This window comes from Telmatherina bonti (assembly GCF_933228915.1).
Source record: "Telmatherina bonti genome assembly, chromosome: 17".
Lineage (NCBI taxonomy): Eukaryota > Metazoa > Chordata > Actinopteri > Atheriniformes > Telmatherinidae > Telmatherina > Telmatherina bonti.
The window spans coordinates 19,023,252-19,040,729 of NC_136615.1; the positions used below are offsets into that span (position 1 = coordinate 19,023,252).

The 17,478-nt window shown below is 37.1% G+C and overlaps 1 protein-coding gene across 1 annotated transcript in view; it reads left to right on the plus strand.

Moving 5' to 3' along the window:
* Positions 1–9,731: 9,731 nt before the first annotated feature.
* Positions 9,732–17,478, plus strand: part of tbx5a (T-box transcription factor 5a) — a gene marked incomplete at both ends in the record, with an annotated part of 16,435 nt that continues 8,688 nt past the window's right edge. The window contains 4 exons of the mRNA XM_079257071.1: positions 9,732–9,875; positions 10,674–10,768; positions 12,036–12,155; positions 12,939–13,086. Of these exons, the coding sequence (XP_079113197.1) occupies positions 9,732–9,875; positions 10,674–10,768; positions 12,036–12,155; positions 12,939–13,086 (507 nt within the window). The remainder of the gene's footprint in view (positions 9,876–10,673; positions 10,769–12,035; positions 12,156–12,938; positions 13,087–17,478) is intronic.

Below are 17,478 nucleotides of genomic sequence, written 5' to 3' on the forward strand. Positions count from 1 at the left end.
AACAATTTATAGTGAACTGAAAAGTCTTCCATCTAGATAAGTATCATAATTTTCTTGAGTTCTTTGTCCATCACAATTAAGTGTTTGTTGACAAACCTGACTTTAGTTAAAGCTTACTTTAGCCAATAATGTTTTAGATTTTAAGTATTTATTTTATTATTATATCCAGTTTATAGATCAGGACTGTTACAGGATATCTGCGGGAATTTATTTTTCTTGTATCTGTTTATTGTGGCAAAGTCATCAAATAATCTTTGCAGTATTACTATTTTCAATGCTGCAAAATTATATAATGTATTGCTTTGTTTATTTGTTTAATTGGGCTTTTTTTTGCACATTTGTAATGTAAATAATGTTTTTATTTTAATCTTTTTCACAAAATGTTTGTTTCAGAACATAATAAGTAATTCTATATTTCACACAAGCGAGTTAAGTGTTATGTGGAGCCAGACCTGACATATTTCTTCAACAAATTCTCCTTCAGGATGTTTCAGTGAAACCTGAAGAAAGATGTCCTATTAATACATCATGGATTTACCTTATGGACTGACTTCTACCTGTAGTGTAATTTATCTCCTGGGAACTTGATAATACCTTCTATGATTTCAAGTTATTTTCTAGACAGATCAAACAGTCAAAATGTGACAAAGGAATTACCTAATTCATAATTTCTGCACTCGACAGAGTCGTGATTTGTGCACTTTAACATGTCAGAGTTGAAGGTGCTTTGACCTTACTGAGGTGAGACATGATGGCCTGCAGGCCCTCAAGGTCTGTTAGAATGGCAATGGTTGCAGCAGACCACACTGCACGATTCCCATGTTTATTAACTCAGCTCTGTAGGTGGCAGAGCGCCTGAAAGTCTGCAGGTGATAATGTTGGTGTTTTGTCTGAACACAAACATGTGTTATGAAATATCTTTTTTTGTATTTGTTTCGTTTTCTCTACAATGCTTGTGGTGCCTGCGATGCTTTGTATGCAGTACACTGTATAACCCACCAGGTTTGAAGCAACAATGGCCACCACCAACTGCATCACTTCATCTGTGTATATAAAGATAACATATTTGTTTTGTTTCCAAATGACCTTATATGCTTATATTTCTGTGTACAACCCTTTTTCCAATGAAGTTGAGATGTTGTGTAAAACATAAAAAACAGACTACAATGATTTGCTAATCCTTTTACCTATAATCAATTGAATACACTTTAACTAGTTAATGTTCAAACGAATTAACTATTTTGTTTTTTTTCTTTGCAAATGTTCTCTCATTTCAACTTGATGCCTCAGCATCTTCTAAAAGAAGCAGGAAAAGAGGCGTGTTAACCATTGTACATCACCTTTCCTTTTAAGACTCAATAAGCATTGGGGAACTGAGGACACTGATTGTTGAAGCTTTTTAGGCAGATTTTTTTCCCCATTCTTGCTTGATGCACAACTTTAGTTGCTCAGACATTCAGGGTGTCTGTAGTTGTATTTTACATTTACAAATATGCTACACCATTTCAATGGGAAACAGGTCTGCAGACAGGCCAGTTTAAAAGCCACAGTCTTTTGCTACATAGCTGCACTGTTGTGACACATGTAGAAAGTGGTTTGACATTTTCTTACTGAAATAAGCCGGAATGTCCCTGAAAAAGGCATCGCTTGGATAGCAGCATGTTGTTCCAAAAGATGTATGTACCTTTCAGCATTAATAGCATCTTCACAGATGTGCAAGTTACCCATGTCATGTGCGTTAACACACCCTCATGCTACCACAGATGCTGGCTTTTAAATTTTGCACTGATAAGCATCCAGACATTCCCTTTCCTATTTGGCCCAGAGGACACAACATCCATGATTTCAAAAAACAGTTTGAAATGTGGACTCAGCAAATTACATCACACTTTCTCCAGATCTTCTGAATCTTTAGACATTATGGACTGTAGATGATGAAATCCCTGAATTCCTTACAACTGTAAATTGAAAAGAATTGTTCTTAAACTAATGGACTATTTCCTCAACCAGTTGTTCATAAAATATTAAATTTCACTTTTCACTTTCACTTTTGAGCATGTTCCTTTTATACCCAATAATGACACTTATTTCCAAGTGAGTTCACCTGTGAACCTGTAAAATGTTCCAAAACTGTGCTTTTTAAGCATTCCTCAAATTTCCCAGTGTTTTGTTATATAGCTTCTTGCTGGGATTTGTTTGTGTTCATGGAAACAAATCCGCTTTACCGATGACAATTCTAAATGATTGTTCGTGATAATAAAATGTTCAGATATTGAACACACGTGTGTTCACATATCACATGAGAAGCATAAATGTAAAATACTCTCATATCAATAGAGACAGTAAAAAATCTTTAGACCCAGGCAGCACATATCTTAGCTAGTATATACCAATATCTAATACTGTAACTGTGTACATACAGAATAGGCAGCATTGTATTTTCGCCATAATATTTTTGTCTTACAAAGTCAAAGAAACACATTTTAGTATAAAAAGCATTCAGATTATCGTTATCTCAACACAGTTTAAAATTGCACAATCCTAAATATTTCCATACAGCCTTTTGGGTTGTGTGAGTTGTTTTGTACTGTAAGTTTAATTAGCCCAAAATACATGAAAACTCATCATTCTGAGTTGCAAAACATAAATGATTTGGTATATATTGTCCAGTTGATTTTTTTTTTTTTCAGCATTAAGAAATGTGTTTAAATTCTTTTACCTCAATAAAATGTACCTGCACTGCTAAACTAAACATGTAACATCTTATTTGAGTTAATAAATCTGGACTTGCATGAGAATGTAATGGCAGCATTGGGTGATATCATGCAACTTTAATCAGCCTAAATTATTTTATAACTGGTTGAATTGTGAGAAATAACTTCATTACATTTGGCCACATGACTGGCTACCTGTCTTCAAGTTCAACATCGCCAATTCACCTCACCACCATTTTCTTTCAATCTGCGGCAACAGAGATTCTAGTCTACCTTGAATTTATATTTCTGTATACAGATGATGGATGGATGGATGGATGGATGGATGGATAGAACATTCTGCAATATTCCCTAGAAATCTGGACCTAATCCCTGCCATTTGTGAGGTCTAAGAAAGAACACTAGAGGGCAGCAGAGTCCATGGTGTGCTGAATAATGCACAGTCATGCTTCTCTTAGCTGTAAACATGTAAATTGAACTAAATCCAGATGTGTCCAATCATTTTAATTTTAATTACTTCATATTATACACTGATCTGATGCAGGTTTATTACTAATTCCTTTCTAAATTAAAATTACCAGACACTGCCTAAAAATAATCTCACTTTCCAGATGTTCCTAAAAGATTTTCATGGAATAGTCTACATTTCTCCAAGATCTGAATACAGTCCGGGCGAAGGCCTGTGGGGGGAGGATGACAGTTGTAAAGGTTGGAGGGTGGAGGCGTGTTGGAGGGGGGGTTGATCAGGAAGTTGGAATGTGGGACCCTGTGTGTGATGTGATTGTTAGCAGAAATGTGTCAGCCCCAAGCTCACCGCCACCAACCCACCGCCACCACCACCACTCCTGAGCCCACAGCCCTTCTCAGGTTGTAAAAGTAGAACTCTCTGCGTGAATATGCCTGATGTGTGCTTGTGCGCATTTGCACACACGCAATATAGCTTACTCTTAGCCCCTGCGTTGCCATGGAGGCCTAGATACCTTATCTTTGCCTCCTCTAGTGGAACGAGGGTAAACTCATTCACATGGTTGAGGGTGGGGAAGTGCAGAATAACAAGACAGCCAAAAAGACTTGGGGCTGGTGGCAGACCACAGGCCCATGTGTGGCCATGGAGGGTGAAACCATGCTGAACTTACAGGGTTTATATAAAGCAACCAAGAGACTGAAAGAGGAGGTTTACGGTGGTTGAGTATGCACTCTGTTCATCAGCAAAAAGACATCAGTTTGACAAAAAGTGTTTTCCAGTTTGTTGTTTGTTTTCACAACATCACCTGTAGCTTGACCATTTGACCAACCTATTGGTTATTTGGCTTTTAGAATTGCTTTTGCTTGTCTTTTTCTAACAACATTCACTTTAGCATTTGGTCATTTAAGTTAAATTTGTGTAATGCCTGCAGTTGCTTGAAGATAGGGTTATGATCTCAAGCACAAACAATCTTCAGGGTTTTATTTCGTGCTTTGCCTTTAACTGTTTGGATGTATTTTGGATCAAGATGGATGCAAAAAAAAATACATCTACTATTTCTAATTTTCTCTTAATTTAAAATACTTAATTTTAGTTCAAATATCAATAAGCTCAGGACTCAAAGAAAGCATCATCCACCCAAAAATGAGGGATTTTTATTCTTTGTCTATATTTTGGAACTTGTTAATAAATCCGATCCATGTTCCATGTAATAACCTTCTCATGAATCTCTCTGTGTGTATACAACTGAATTTAAACATGTGGATGAAACCTGAGTGGTACAGCCCAAATAAACCCATTTTGCTAATTTAGCTCTCGCTTCAAGTTCTAACCTTAAATTTGAAAACTCTACACCTTTTGTTCTCCCTCTCTCCTCTCCTCCTGGCTCCGCTCCTGAGAGCCAAACCATGTTTGGGTTTTCACCCACAAACCTCACAGCTGGCATCTGGGCACACTCCACTCCCTGATCCTGGAGTCCTAGTTGCATTGGTGGTAAGCCACACCAGCCTTTTCACCTGCCTGTCCGTTTAAGCCCAGACTTTAAATGGCTCTAAGCGAATGGGAACATCAGATCACACACTCAATGGCACTGGACAGCCGGTAGGTAGGGAACATGCATTGCCCCTCTGTGAGTGGGTGTGTACGTGTGTGGGTGTGTGTGTGTGTTGACCTTTTACAGTATTGCATTAACAAGACAACTGCTGATTTTGTCCTTCAAGTCCTGCATTCAGCTCTTTCTTTGCTTGAAGTCTTAGCTGAATTTATTTGGCTAATTGTAATCCACTGCATGAGTGGAACTTGGTTCTTAAACTGAGCCATTCTGTGAGCGTGATCCGCAATGTAATTGTTTCAAAGAGATGAAATTAATGGTTTTCAGGCACTGTGTGCATCTAGTGGTCTGTTTTGAGTACTGCAGATTTACACAGCAAACACAATTGGTCAGTACTGTTGCAAACTTTGAATCCTTGCATGTCTTTCGATGTTTATTTATATTTTATGTTTGGAAATAAATGCCAAGCATATTGGCATGTGTTTATGAATAAAAGTTTTTAAGAAGTCAAGTTAGAAGCTCCAAACTTTGCCAGAAGGGATTTGAATAAAAAGTCCTTAAATTCAAGTTTCCTCTTACCTTTTTTAACCACACTCTCGTGGTGAGTTGGTGAATTGATTAAAAAATACACACTTATTTGTATTTTATCTTTTTTTCCCCACATTGTTTCACGCACCTTTAGTGACACCTTCAGCAGCCACAGGATAGACTGCAATTCTAAGATTCTGTGGCCCTTGTTTTTTTTGTTTTTTTTTTATTCTACATGGAAAAATACAAACAATTCTTTTTATATTTAAAAAATGTGGAATTGTAATGATATTAAATGTGTTCATACTTTCATGAGCAAATATCTTTTTTCAGGCTATAACCTAACAAATCAAGTTAACAAACTTAAACTAGGCTACTTACCAAATGTAAATGTGATACAAATATAATGCAAAAGGAGAAAAATTATTTTATTCTTTTTCAGTCCATTAATACTGACGTGTTGACCCTGCTGGTAGCCTAATGCGTGTAGCTCGTGTTACTGTAAATGACTGAATTAAATTGGAAATTTTTGTTTACGTTTCAAATTGTGCATTAGTCTATAAAAGGTTTCCCAAAGCATTCCTCCTTTAATCTCCTTGCTTGTAAGTGTTTTGACCTCGTTGGCTTACCCTATTTTCTGTAGTAAAACTTCGCGGAATGCATGTTTCAGCTGAGGAAAACGTATTAAATAAACAGTTAATAATCTTGTCTATATGAATTCGTTTGTTTTTGTATCGATATTAACATGTCACGAAAATCAGTTTCAATGGGAAACTATTCAATCCCCAAAGATATTCTGTCTCATCGTCTTTTGACAGCAGAAAAAAAACATTGTAAACTCATTAATGTGCTATATTAATGTGTTTTTGTTTATTTGTTAACTATGTTAGTGTTTATGGAGAGAGAGTGAAAGCTGGAGAATGAGAGAAAGAGAGAAATACTTTATTTTTTTCTCCGTTAATGTTCCTCTCCTTCCTCCACTTTGTTTCTGTCAATGTGACGTAGCCTATTAGCGCGTGCAGCTCAGGACTCTGCACGGTAAGCTAATTATATCCTGACTGAAGATCTCATGTTGCACCTCCACATCCACTTTATCTGTTTGAAGCCTTGCCTTTAGCTCCACTAAACAGATTTTGAGTTTTGAACTGTTCTGGTTTTCAAGTTGTTGTTTTTTTTTTCTGATTTGTTTTTGCCAATTCTGGGCTTCAGTGCATTTCCACAATGTTATTTCCATTTATTGGTTGAGTTTGAAATATTTCACATGTTTATAATTTAAAAGAAAAAAAAAAGCACGGGTAATTTCACGCTGGTCTTCATTTGATACGCTTGTTTATTATATTTATGTGTAACCTTATATTTCTTTCAAATTGTTTTATGTAAAATTATTCAGCAAAATCTGGAATAAAACAAAACAAAAAGTTTGCATAACGACGTAATTTTTTCTAAGATAGAGATATCTAAGATGTTTTACATTTTACTCACTTAATAAAAGTTTTCAATTATTTTAACTAAATTCGTGCATCTTAATTGCTTCTGCTGAAGGTAGCTACTCTGATCATATTTACTGCTCATGTAGTGTGTGAACCGCTACTGATGTTATTGATAATTTGCTATTTTAATGCAGGTTTGATTTTCCTTATTCTGTAGGGCGTTATCGTCCAGTGATATTCAACAATGCTAGTCACCTGATAGTGCTACATTTTTTTTCCCGATTTCGGTTATAACTGTTGTGATAAAAGCGGCAACTATGCTATTTCTGAGTATTTAAATGAAAAAAATGCATTCTTCATTTGCAACAAGTGCGAGCGTCACAAAAGTCACAATAAAAAAGGTAAAGATCGAAAACAACCACAAAAGTTACCTTCGTCAACTTCCAATTTGAAAAAATATTAAAATCAAATGCGCATATATCGATATAGATATAGATATAAATATAGATATAGATATGTGGCATGTTTGGAGTGTGCCCGTCTGGATGGAGATGTCTAATGTTTCTCCAGATATCTGTTGTACCCACTTCCCCAGCGTGGGGGACACAGCTTTCAGAGCTCCGATGGTCCAAATGAATAGGCAACTACTTCACCTTCCAGGCTTTATCCCGCTCTTCCTTGATATTTCTCCAGTTCACGACATTGCCATCAGTGGGGATAGCTACACTGATCAATATGGCTTTCTTTTGCATACTATCCATGATTACATACTGTGAGAAAAGAAATTAGTAATTATTTTGTCAACAACATAACCCGTAGTGGAGCACTGGGAGCCGTGACCCCCATCCTGGCTGGAAGAGAGACTTCAATAGATACCTGGAGATTCTTTAGATATCTCCATCCTGAATAGCACAGTCCTAACAGCTAAGATACTGCGAATGACTATCGGGCTCCCAGGACTCTGGTAGAGGGCCATCTGCTCTGGACAGCCACCCGCCCTGCCCAGAGGAGATGGGAGAGTGGGTGGGTATATATGGGAGAGTATATACCCTATATATATATATATATATATATATATATATATATATATATATATATATATATATATATATATATATATATATATATATATAAACAGTATGTGCAGCATACCTAACGCGACCTGTGCCAGGACTCTGGAAGCGTGGGCGCCTACATAAAGAGTTAACCAAAAATGCAAATAAGACGTGAACGCGCTCCTAAAGTTTCACAGCTACGTCTTCAGGTGGCACACATCTGACAAGTGCCAGACATCTGACTGTTTGATATAAAAATAATCTGTGTTTATACGGTTAGGTGAGTTCTTTGGAGTGTTTTGTTGGGGGACGAATTCAGCTCAAGTGAAGCAGTAGATATTGTAGTTTCTACAGATGGGTTATCAAAGGATTATGTCCAAATAGTTTTAACGATACAGCGTAAGAAGCCTCACAAAACAAACATACTCTCGTTTCCTCGTCCCTTTATATCTTTGATGTTGTGTGCATGTTTCTTCACTGCGGAAAACAATATGTCGCTTGTTTTTACCGTTTAGTCATTAAGGGGACAAGTTGCTTCAACAAGTTTTAGTTCTTTTGTATTATTGTTTACATATTAAGCAACTCTTGTGATTTATATCAGTTCATGTATGCATAAAGTTTACACAGAGTGATACGTCTTTAGGCAAAGACAACATGCGCGTAATGACGCAAAAAGACTGCAAATATCAAATGTATTCAACGCTGGGATCATGTAGATATCTAAGAATACCTGAAGTAGGAACCTGGAAGGAATCATTATTTGCCATACAAACCAATACTATTCCTGCACAGGCAACATCCCCTCCCCCAGCCCCCTCATCCCCCCTCACCACTTCTGTGTCGTGGACTCTGTTTCCGCTTCGCACTGTTTGGTCACTGATGCGCAGAGGAGAGCTGGAGTGCCAGCGCGCAGAAAAAGAGAGGGAGTCGTAGAACTGACAAACCAGAAACTGGAAAAGAGAGGAGGGGAGAAGGAGGTGTCGGACCTGCTCCACTGGGACTCGGCTACAGCTTACTGCTAAGTGCTATCGGCAGGGTCGGCTCACAAAACGAGACTCCTCAGTGAAACGCTCGATAAGGCAGCGAGCTGCGTCTCATAGCTGTCACCGAGCTCCGCAAGGATCCGCCACAATCTCAACTCTGCTTGTATGAAATCTGGATTTACCGTGAAATTGAGAAAAAAAAAAAAAAGGGGGATTCATGGAGAGTCTGTGCAGATTAATCGTGCAAAACGTCTGGACTATCTGATTAAAGCTCTGGACGTCTCCCTGTTGCGTTGCGCCGTATCCTACTCCAGTGTACGACGTGTTTTTGTTTTAAGGTAAGCTGGTCCTGCTTTGTTTCGGATTTACAAGTTGTGTTTTCATTGTGCAATTTTTAGCGGTTCCGGCAACAGGCACGACTGGATACGCATCTCTCTGCTGAAAAACCACCGTCATGATTGTTTTCGGGAGCCATCGACGCGTTTCATTTTGTTCAGTACTTCACTCAAGACCAACACCTTGGTTGTTGTCTTTATTTGGGGATTGTGTACAAAAAAACAACATTTCATTGTATTCAGGGCTCACATGCTTGTCTTAACGTGGAGTCTCAGCCTACTTCCAGAAATAACACATTAGTTCTGATATTGGGAGCTGTTTGAAATACACTAATTATCCTTGGAGATATAGTGGATTTATGACGAGAATCAATGAAATAAACAAAAATAGTTGTGTTTGCTTGTGGTTTCCTTTCGAAATCCTTTTAATTTGTTGACAGCTTTGGATTTTCTTTTTCTGAGAAGTGTCTTTGTGGCCTATATTGTAACTTATTTGTTGCAAGTTCCTTCCCAGAAAGATACAATTGTCGTTTCATTGAAGTTTCCTTGCGCATCACTCTTTATGTGAACTTAAATCATTTATGCTCGCAGGAAAGCCGAGCCACGCACACCGACTGACACCTCTCTTTCTGTCTTCCAGCTGGGTTGTGTGTGATCTCCGTGCTCCGGTCATGGCAGACCAAGAGGAGAATTTTGCCCTTCAAAATTCCCCAAGTGGTTCGGATTCAAGAGAATTGCAAAATGAGAATAAATCAGAGAAACAGAACGGGACCTCAAACAAATCCCCATCGTCTCAGACGACTTACATCCAGCAGGTCAGTATGAGTAGGCCTCTGACTCCCTCAGGCTGGAGGTGAAATCTGGGGCCATACCTCTGTACGAGATTATTGTGGATAAAAACTTGAACAAACACAATGTTCTTCTGTGTGTTAAAGTAATAAAAAGTAAAATTGAATAGGGTGTCACTGCTCACTTTTGTTATTTGGCAGTGCACTTTTTTCTTTGATAAGTTATGGGGTTTTTTTTTTTCATTCTGTCGCAGTTTAAAGTGTTTTAAAGATGTAAAATTTAAGAAAAAGTCCGTAAATCTACGGACCATTTTTCTGTTTCATAGAAAATTTTCTTTGGAATTTATTCGTGACAGGCGAAATTATGGTCTATGTGTTGTATTTAGATGTGCAGCAACAGTTAAAAAAAAAAACATATACAAAAATATTTAAATGATTATCAAATATCTTTAGATTTGTGTTTGCCTTCATCGATTTAAATATGTTCCAGTGTTTTAATGTCCATATTACTACTGCTTAAATACTGAATCCAAACACTGGTTTGGATTATTCTTTAGCTTATGGAAGATGTTATGATTTAAATTGATAAATTGCATGTAAAGCTTGTTTTATGGCACACCATTTGCTTTTTGCAAGTTACTTTACAATCTACCCTCGAGGTATGACGCCCAAATAATTTTTTTTACCCATGCCCTTCAAGTTTTAAATGATAGAAATTATAAGCAAATGTATAAGTGTCGATTATTTACATATGAGCCCCAAATGTTACTGTGTTAATAGTGTTATGAGTCCCACAAACGGTGAACTATTTCATACATGTTTAAGGGTATGGAAGGAATAAAAGTCTACCTGCACGAAAGGGAACTATGGATGAAGTTCCATGAAGTTGGCACGGAGATGATTATAACCAAAGCAGGGCGGTAAGAACTTATACATATTATTATATTATAACAAAGTAAACAAAGCCAAACCAGTTTGTTTCGTTGTGTTGTTTCTTTTTTTTTGCTATTTAGATAATGCAAAGACCACATGTCTTTATTTCTGAGCTAAATAAAATGATAGAATGAAAAGATAAAATGGTATTTCGTCACTTTGTCATTATTTATTTGATTTTAACTTTTTTTTTTTTTTTTTAGAAGGGTGTTAGGTATGTACATACACAGAAAACACTTAGGTAGCCTAGGCCTACATGGTAAAAATAACTAATAGTAATAGTAGTCGACTAATAATATTTGGGGACTTTTTAGAACTCTACAAAAATAAATCTACCTTTTTTTGTGCCTTATGGGGAATGCAATATCATCAGCCAAACCGCCGGAGGGAGCAAACACTGTGCAGCTGAGTCTTTCCTCATGCTAGACATGTTTAAGAATATATGTTCTGCCATCGGGAAAGTTTTCTCAGGATCTTCAAGTGTGCGGATGCGTAATTGCATGCAGACTCCTTGTAATCCAGCACTTGTGCAGCAACATGTTGCAGGGACTGTAAGCGTGTATCACTGTCATCTCAACAGCTGCCCTCAGACTGTATCCAGTCAAAACAGCTCACACGGAGAAGTGTGAACATGCATATATGCATGATGGCCGCTTCGTCTCCTCGTGACAAATAGCCCGAGGCTCATGTGTGTACTACGTTTTTAATATGTATAATTTAGCACATCGAATTTTGGCAATGTTTCCCAGCGGTAGAGAAACTATATCAATATCAGTCATTTCACCTTTTTTTTTTTTCTAAATTCGAGAAATTATATCACACAACAACATCCCCCATCGCTCCTCCCCCACAGCATGTTTTTCTCGTAGAGGGACGGATACCACATGTCCAGTGAATTACTAAGCAGATCTTGGGGTAAAAATCTGCAAAATACACGAGGAACATTTTCTAAGTCATTCCTAGACCCAACGACTAGTCCTGAAAACACACGTTTCTTTTCCAAACTAGATAAAGGCTTTTTATTATTATTATTATTATTACTATTATTAATCGTGAGCCTACTTTAAAATTGTGTTTAGTTTAATGTACAGGTTAAACTCATTTCAAGGTGGACACTAATTTTTTTTCTGTTTTTTTTTTTTTTTTTTAGCCATTTATACATTTGCAGCTCAATCAACTCGTTGTTTAATGCATGAAAATGACTAAAACTAATCAAACCTTTGGGGGAATTTCTATGTCAATCTTGTTTTCCAGGAGAATGTTCCCCAGCTTTAAAGTGAAAGTCACGGGATTAAACCCCAAAACTAAATATATTCTCCTGATGGATGTTGTTCCTGCTGACGATCATCGATACAAGTTTGCTGACAATAAATGGTAAGTAAACATCTGGAGCACTTTGGCCTTAAAAGAAATTAATGATTTCATTTTAACTCGCAAACAAAACTCTCTTTGGGGTCTCAACTTTTGGGGTTTATTCCTACAGGAAGTTTAAATCTGTTCTGGTTGACTAGAACCGGAAACGACTTTATTCTTTCTTGGAGGATTTTAACTTGTATTGATGCTCGTGGTCGCCAAGAACTGGAGTCAACAGGGAGACGTGTTTCAGCCGGAGCATACTTTTCTACATCAAATGAACGCTGATTACTTTTTCCATTATGTGAACAGAGATAAGACAGTCTTTAATATTTCGGTATAAAGTTATTTGTTGTGATGTTGATCTCCGACCTCGGGGATCAATGCCTTCCTTGGGTCAGTGCCTTTAAAAGAGGGATACTTAAAGAGGATAATCGCAAGCCAATACTGCAGATAATGAGCTGCAGAACAAGTCCTTGAACTGATTCTGTCCCGAAACTAAAACACGCACGTCCTCATCAGATCAATGACGATTCACAGCAACGAAATCAGATTTAAATGGTTGGCACAGACCTATGGGCTACTGTTGCAAATATTACCATAAAGCTTCATTGTCCAGCATTTTCGTTCTAGTGTTTTTCATTATAAATAAGGAAGATTGTATATGTTATTTTAATACTTTGCACGAAGAACACTGTTCACCTCTCCCAATGGCTCTTCTTTTCCTGGTCTCTTGCATCTGCAGAGCTGCGGTCCATTTGCGTGTCAGACCGAAACCAATATGTCTGTTTTGTTGTGTGTCAGGTCTGTGACTGGGAAAGCAGAGCCCGCAATGCCCGGGAGACTCTACGTTCACCCGGACTCTCCCGCCACTGGGGCGCACTGGATGAGGCAGCTCGTTTCCTTCCAGAAGCTGAAACTCACCAACAATCACCTGGACCCTTTCGGACACGTAGGTGCCTAGGCCTATCATTCTACATGCTCAAGTCACTGTGAATGCTACAGTAACCAGGGTGCGTTGTTCTCGTTCCGGGGACTCTTTTTTTTTTTTTTTTTTTTGACGTGTTCCCACAGAGACACTTGTGCTGTGGTGCCAAGCTGGTTTTCACAGCTCATCACTGGAAAATGAAAATGTATTCGTTTAGAATCTGCAAGTATGCTGAACATTTCTGTAAGATCAGACTCAGAGTAAATCGTGTAATTTCTTATTATTATTATTATTATTATTATTATTATTATTATTATTATCGTGCAATAACAGGAAAAACATATAATTTGCTCTCCTTTCTTACTGACGAATTAAAGTAAATTTTTAAAATGGCCTAAATCAGCTTGAATCTAAAAATCCAAAAACGTGTTTTTAAAATAACCTTTTTCATACCGTTATATCAGATTTTCCCTTTTAAAACATTTATCTATTCTTTTACTTACTTGTTTGTTTATTGCATACAATGATTATGTAATTAATGTTTGTTAGTACAAAAGATGTTAGTGTCAGTGTCTTAAACCTAAAAAGGCTGCTTTTCCAAAGAAAGATATCCACAGACAATATTACTTTTTATTTTTTATTTCTGAAATAACAAAAGAAGACAAAAAACATCAATCTTTCAATTTGCAATTAAATGCATGACTTATGAGTAAATCCTATAATGAATAAATTTTCTTAGTGGTGAATAATTTCATTGAACATCCTTTTATTCTAGTTTTTAATTCTTGATTGGAAAATTATATGAAAAAAATACAAGCAAAAGAAAAGTAGATTAATGATTTACAGTAAAATCAAAAGAAAACAAAATTCCTCCAACCAAATAGAAAGATGTTCTGAAAAAAGAAAAAAAAAAGTGAGGGGATTGATCACATTTGTATTGAGATAAATACAATAATGTTCTGTGATGTTCTAAAAACAGAAAATAATTTTAAATACGATTTTATTTCTACATCTCATTTGTAGACAGTCCTTTGGATCTGCAATGAAAAAAATATTCAGGAGCCAGTTTGCATCTTGAAAGAAGGTAGTCAGCTTACATGCACCTAAAAATAGTTGGACTTTCCTTTTTTTTTTTCTTTTTTCTTTCTTTTTTTTTTTCTTTTTTTTTTTTTTTTTAATTTTGTTTTTAGCAAAAAGATATTTGCACCACTTCCCTCCACCCAGAGAGTATGGTACCCATTTCCTAGTTTTAAGTCCTCATTATTCAATGCTCACGACCTGGCCACAAGCTTTTGTAACTCCTGTCTTTCCCAAAACAGAACTCACAAACATCCCTGACTTAATCTATAAACAGTTTTGCTGGCAACAGAGTTTTGTAAGATTTAGGCTTGATTGGAACACTGAGGCATCTTAAGATGCCGTAGAAACATGCCAACTTTTCTCCTTCTTAGCCACTAAAACAGTTCAGTTGTTGGTTGAAGACGCTTCAACTGTAGGCCTGTATATAAAAAGGAAAATAAAACTCAAATTAAGTTAGCAGAGGAATAAAACTCTCCCAATTAAAGAGGATGGGAAAAAGTTGCATTTTCCACTGTAAATGTCGTCTAAAGAGAAACATACCGTTTAAAAACCAACAGACATATATACCTAATAATATGCGACTCATAAATATCAAAGTGATTTAACTATCATCAGATTAATAAGCATTTGAGCAATTAACCATAATATTACTCCATCATCATTTATTGTATATCATTAATTTAGAATTGACCAAATATTTTTTGTCTTAATTGCCATAGAAAATATGCATGTGTCCACACATGAGGCACAGTCTATGCCTCATGCCTGGAGACTTTTGCTTTGTCAAAGCCAGCTGGTGAAATGAAACTGGAGGTCACTGAGCAGTATTGTAAATTTTAGGTTAAAGTGTGTTTTTGATTGGTTGCAGTGGTTCCTGGCTCTCCCTCTTTCGTGCTGGGAGACAGCAGCATGGGATTCATAAATGAAATGCTGGTGGCGAGCCAGAAATGCACACTCCATCAGCTTGTTGGTCCAGCTGGTTGAAATAACTTTTAGATGATTTATAATTACTAGCAGTTAGACATGAAGCCAAAACTCATTGGTGATGCAGATTAGCCCAGTTCAGGACAGGCCTGAAGCAGAGGTCATTTGCTCTAGAAATATCTATTAAACAAGATGTCAGCCTGCCAGTTCTGGAAAGAAGACATACTTGCGCCCTTTGATGTCAAAGGTTTGGAAAAATAATTAATTTAGTAGCTGTCCTGGAAATAATTGTGTATATTATTAAATGAAAAACCAGCTGAACAGTTGGAAGGAAGAGGGTCTTTCAGTTACCTGACCGACTGGTTTCATGTAGGCAACAATTAACTATGGCAAGTTTTCATAGTATTTTGTGGTCTTATGATTTCATAGGTCTATGGTCAAGGTCTGTTTTATAGTTATTTTCTTTGGTAAGTAACTGCAGATGAACTTTGAATATAGTTTCACGTTGTAACTTTATGTGATATATTGGTTATAATATTCTTTCTGCCTCAAGTATTGAAGAATACTTTTTGTTTCAAGTTATTTATATTATATGCCACATTGTTCTATATTTATTTTCATAAAATTTTACCTACACAAACAGCTTTCTGAACATCTATGTTACTCACATGAGATACTCAACAACATAAAGAGCCTTTCTGATTGGCTTCTTGTGTTATTATAACTGTAACAGCCTTTTTAATGTGCAGAGAGTTACGTTTCTCTGCACATTAAAAAGGCTGTTTCAGTCATAATAACTTATTGCTACAGTATATATTGTCTCATAGTAGCAGAATTACAGATTTTGCAGTCCAGTAAAATTTAGAATACACAACATGTAAAAGAAGTTTTGCCGGTATATTTTCTTTGCTGCACTTTGGTCTGATGGATTCAGACTAGGAGATGTTTCCACGTTTAAATTCCTGAACATAATTTGTATTTCTCTCAAGTTTCAGACAAAGCTGCACTTCTTGTTTTGATATCACTCTCAGCTCCCATAATATTTCTGTTATTCCTCCCTTCCACCCTCCTCCTTGTCAGTTTGTTCCTGCACTCGTCTCTTTGCTTTCCCACAAATGTTTTGGCCAAGAGGGTGGAGTGTGAGGATTGTACTGTTTATATTTGAATGGCAGTGTGTGATGAGCAATAGATGATGGTTTACAAAGCCTGCTAATCCTGAGGCTTTGGGAAATTCTCTGATGTGGCGGAACTTAAAAGCAGAGGGCAGCAGCATAAGACCTATGGTGATCCCTCACTATCATTAAATGGTATCATGCAGGCGCTGAAGGGTAGGGGGTGGGGTGGGGTAGGGTAAGAGAGGAGAAGATGGGGCTAAAGATACAAGGAGCCAGGCAGAGCAGCGACTGGGCCACAGAGACGAGGCACACGCTATGGTCCCTGTGGGTGGTCTACAGCTACGACACCACAACAGCCCCAGTATTGCACACATTCTGGACTTTAGGAACCCACAGTCAGTGAGCCGTACTATTCTCCAGAGTTTAATATGGTTGCTCCTCGTAGTAGGTCTCTTTGGAAGAAATCTCTAGCTTCCAGTGTGCTGAAGGCAATGTTTGCATAGAATAAATTGTTGGGGTTTATCCAAGACTTGCATAGATCTCTGCAGACTAACAAGTTAGCAATACTACTATTCATTCATTCATTCATTTTCTGAACCGCTTATTCCAATTCAGGGTCGCGGGGAAGCTGGAGCCTATCCCAGCTGGCTTTGGGCGACAGACAGGGTACACCCTGGACAGCTCGCCAGTCCATCGCAGGGCGCAATACTACTATATTACTTTAAAATATCCTATTTATACAATTTCATTTTTATTGTTTTTTTTGTTTTTTTTTCTTGAGTTTGGAACATTTTAAGAAGTCTTTTTTAGGTGCCATTCAAAAATGTACAGACATGTAGTAGATTTAGCACAGAGGAATGCACAGTGTCAGAACTTTACAATGCAAATCAATCTACATAATCATGAAAATTATCAGTTTTAAAGATAAGATACTGAGTCTGATTATCTACCTAAAGTTTGGCTTTCAGCATTCCCATTAACTGACGTGTTCTGCATGTGGTCAGTAACATCCATTAAATTGCATTTACAAGGTACATTGCAGAAAGCTGGAGCCTATTTGTTCCAAGTTCCTAGCCATTACAAAAACCTACTGCACCATGAAATGAAATCAAGTTCAACCAAAAGTTGATAATGGCTGGATATGGTCAATGCAAAAGTCTATGAAAAGACTTTTTTTCAATGAAATGCTGCTTGATGACCCTACAGGTGTTGGAGGTCAGGGCAGTCCCTTGTCTCTTCTCATGCTGGCAGTGAAAGGCAGGTACAAAAACAATCTGAAAGATAAGAGATAGGAGAA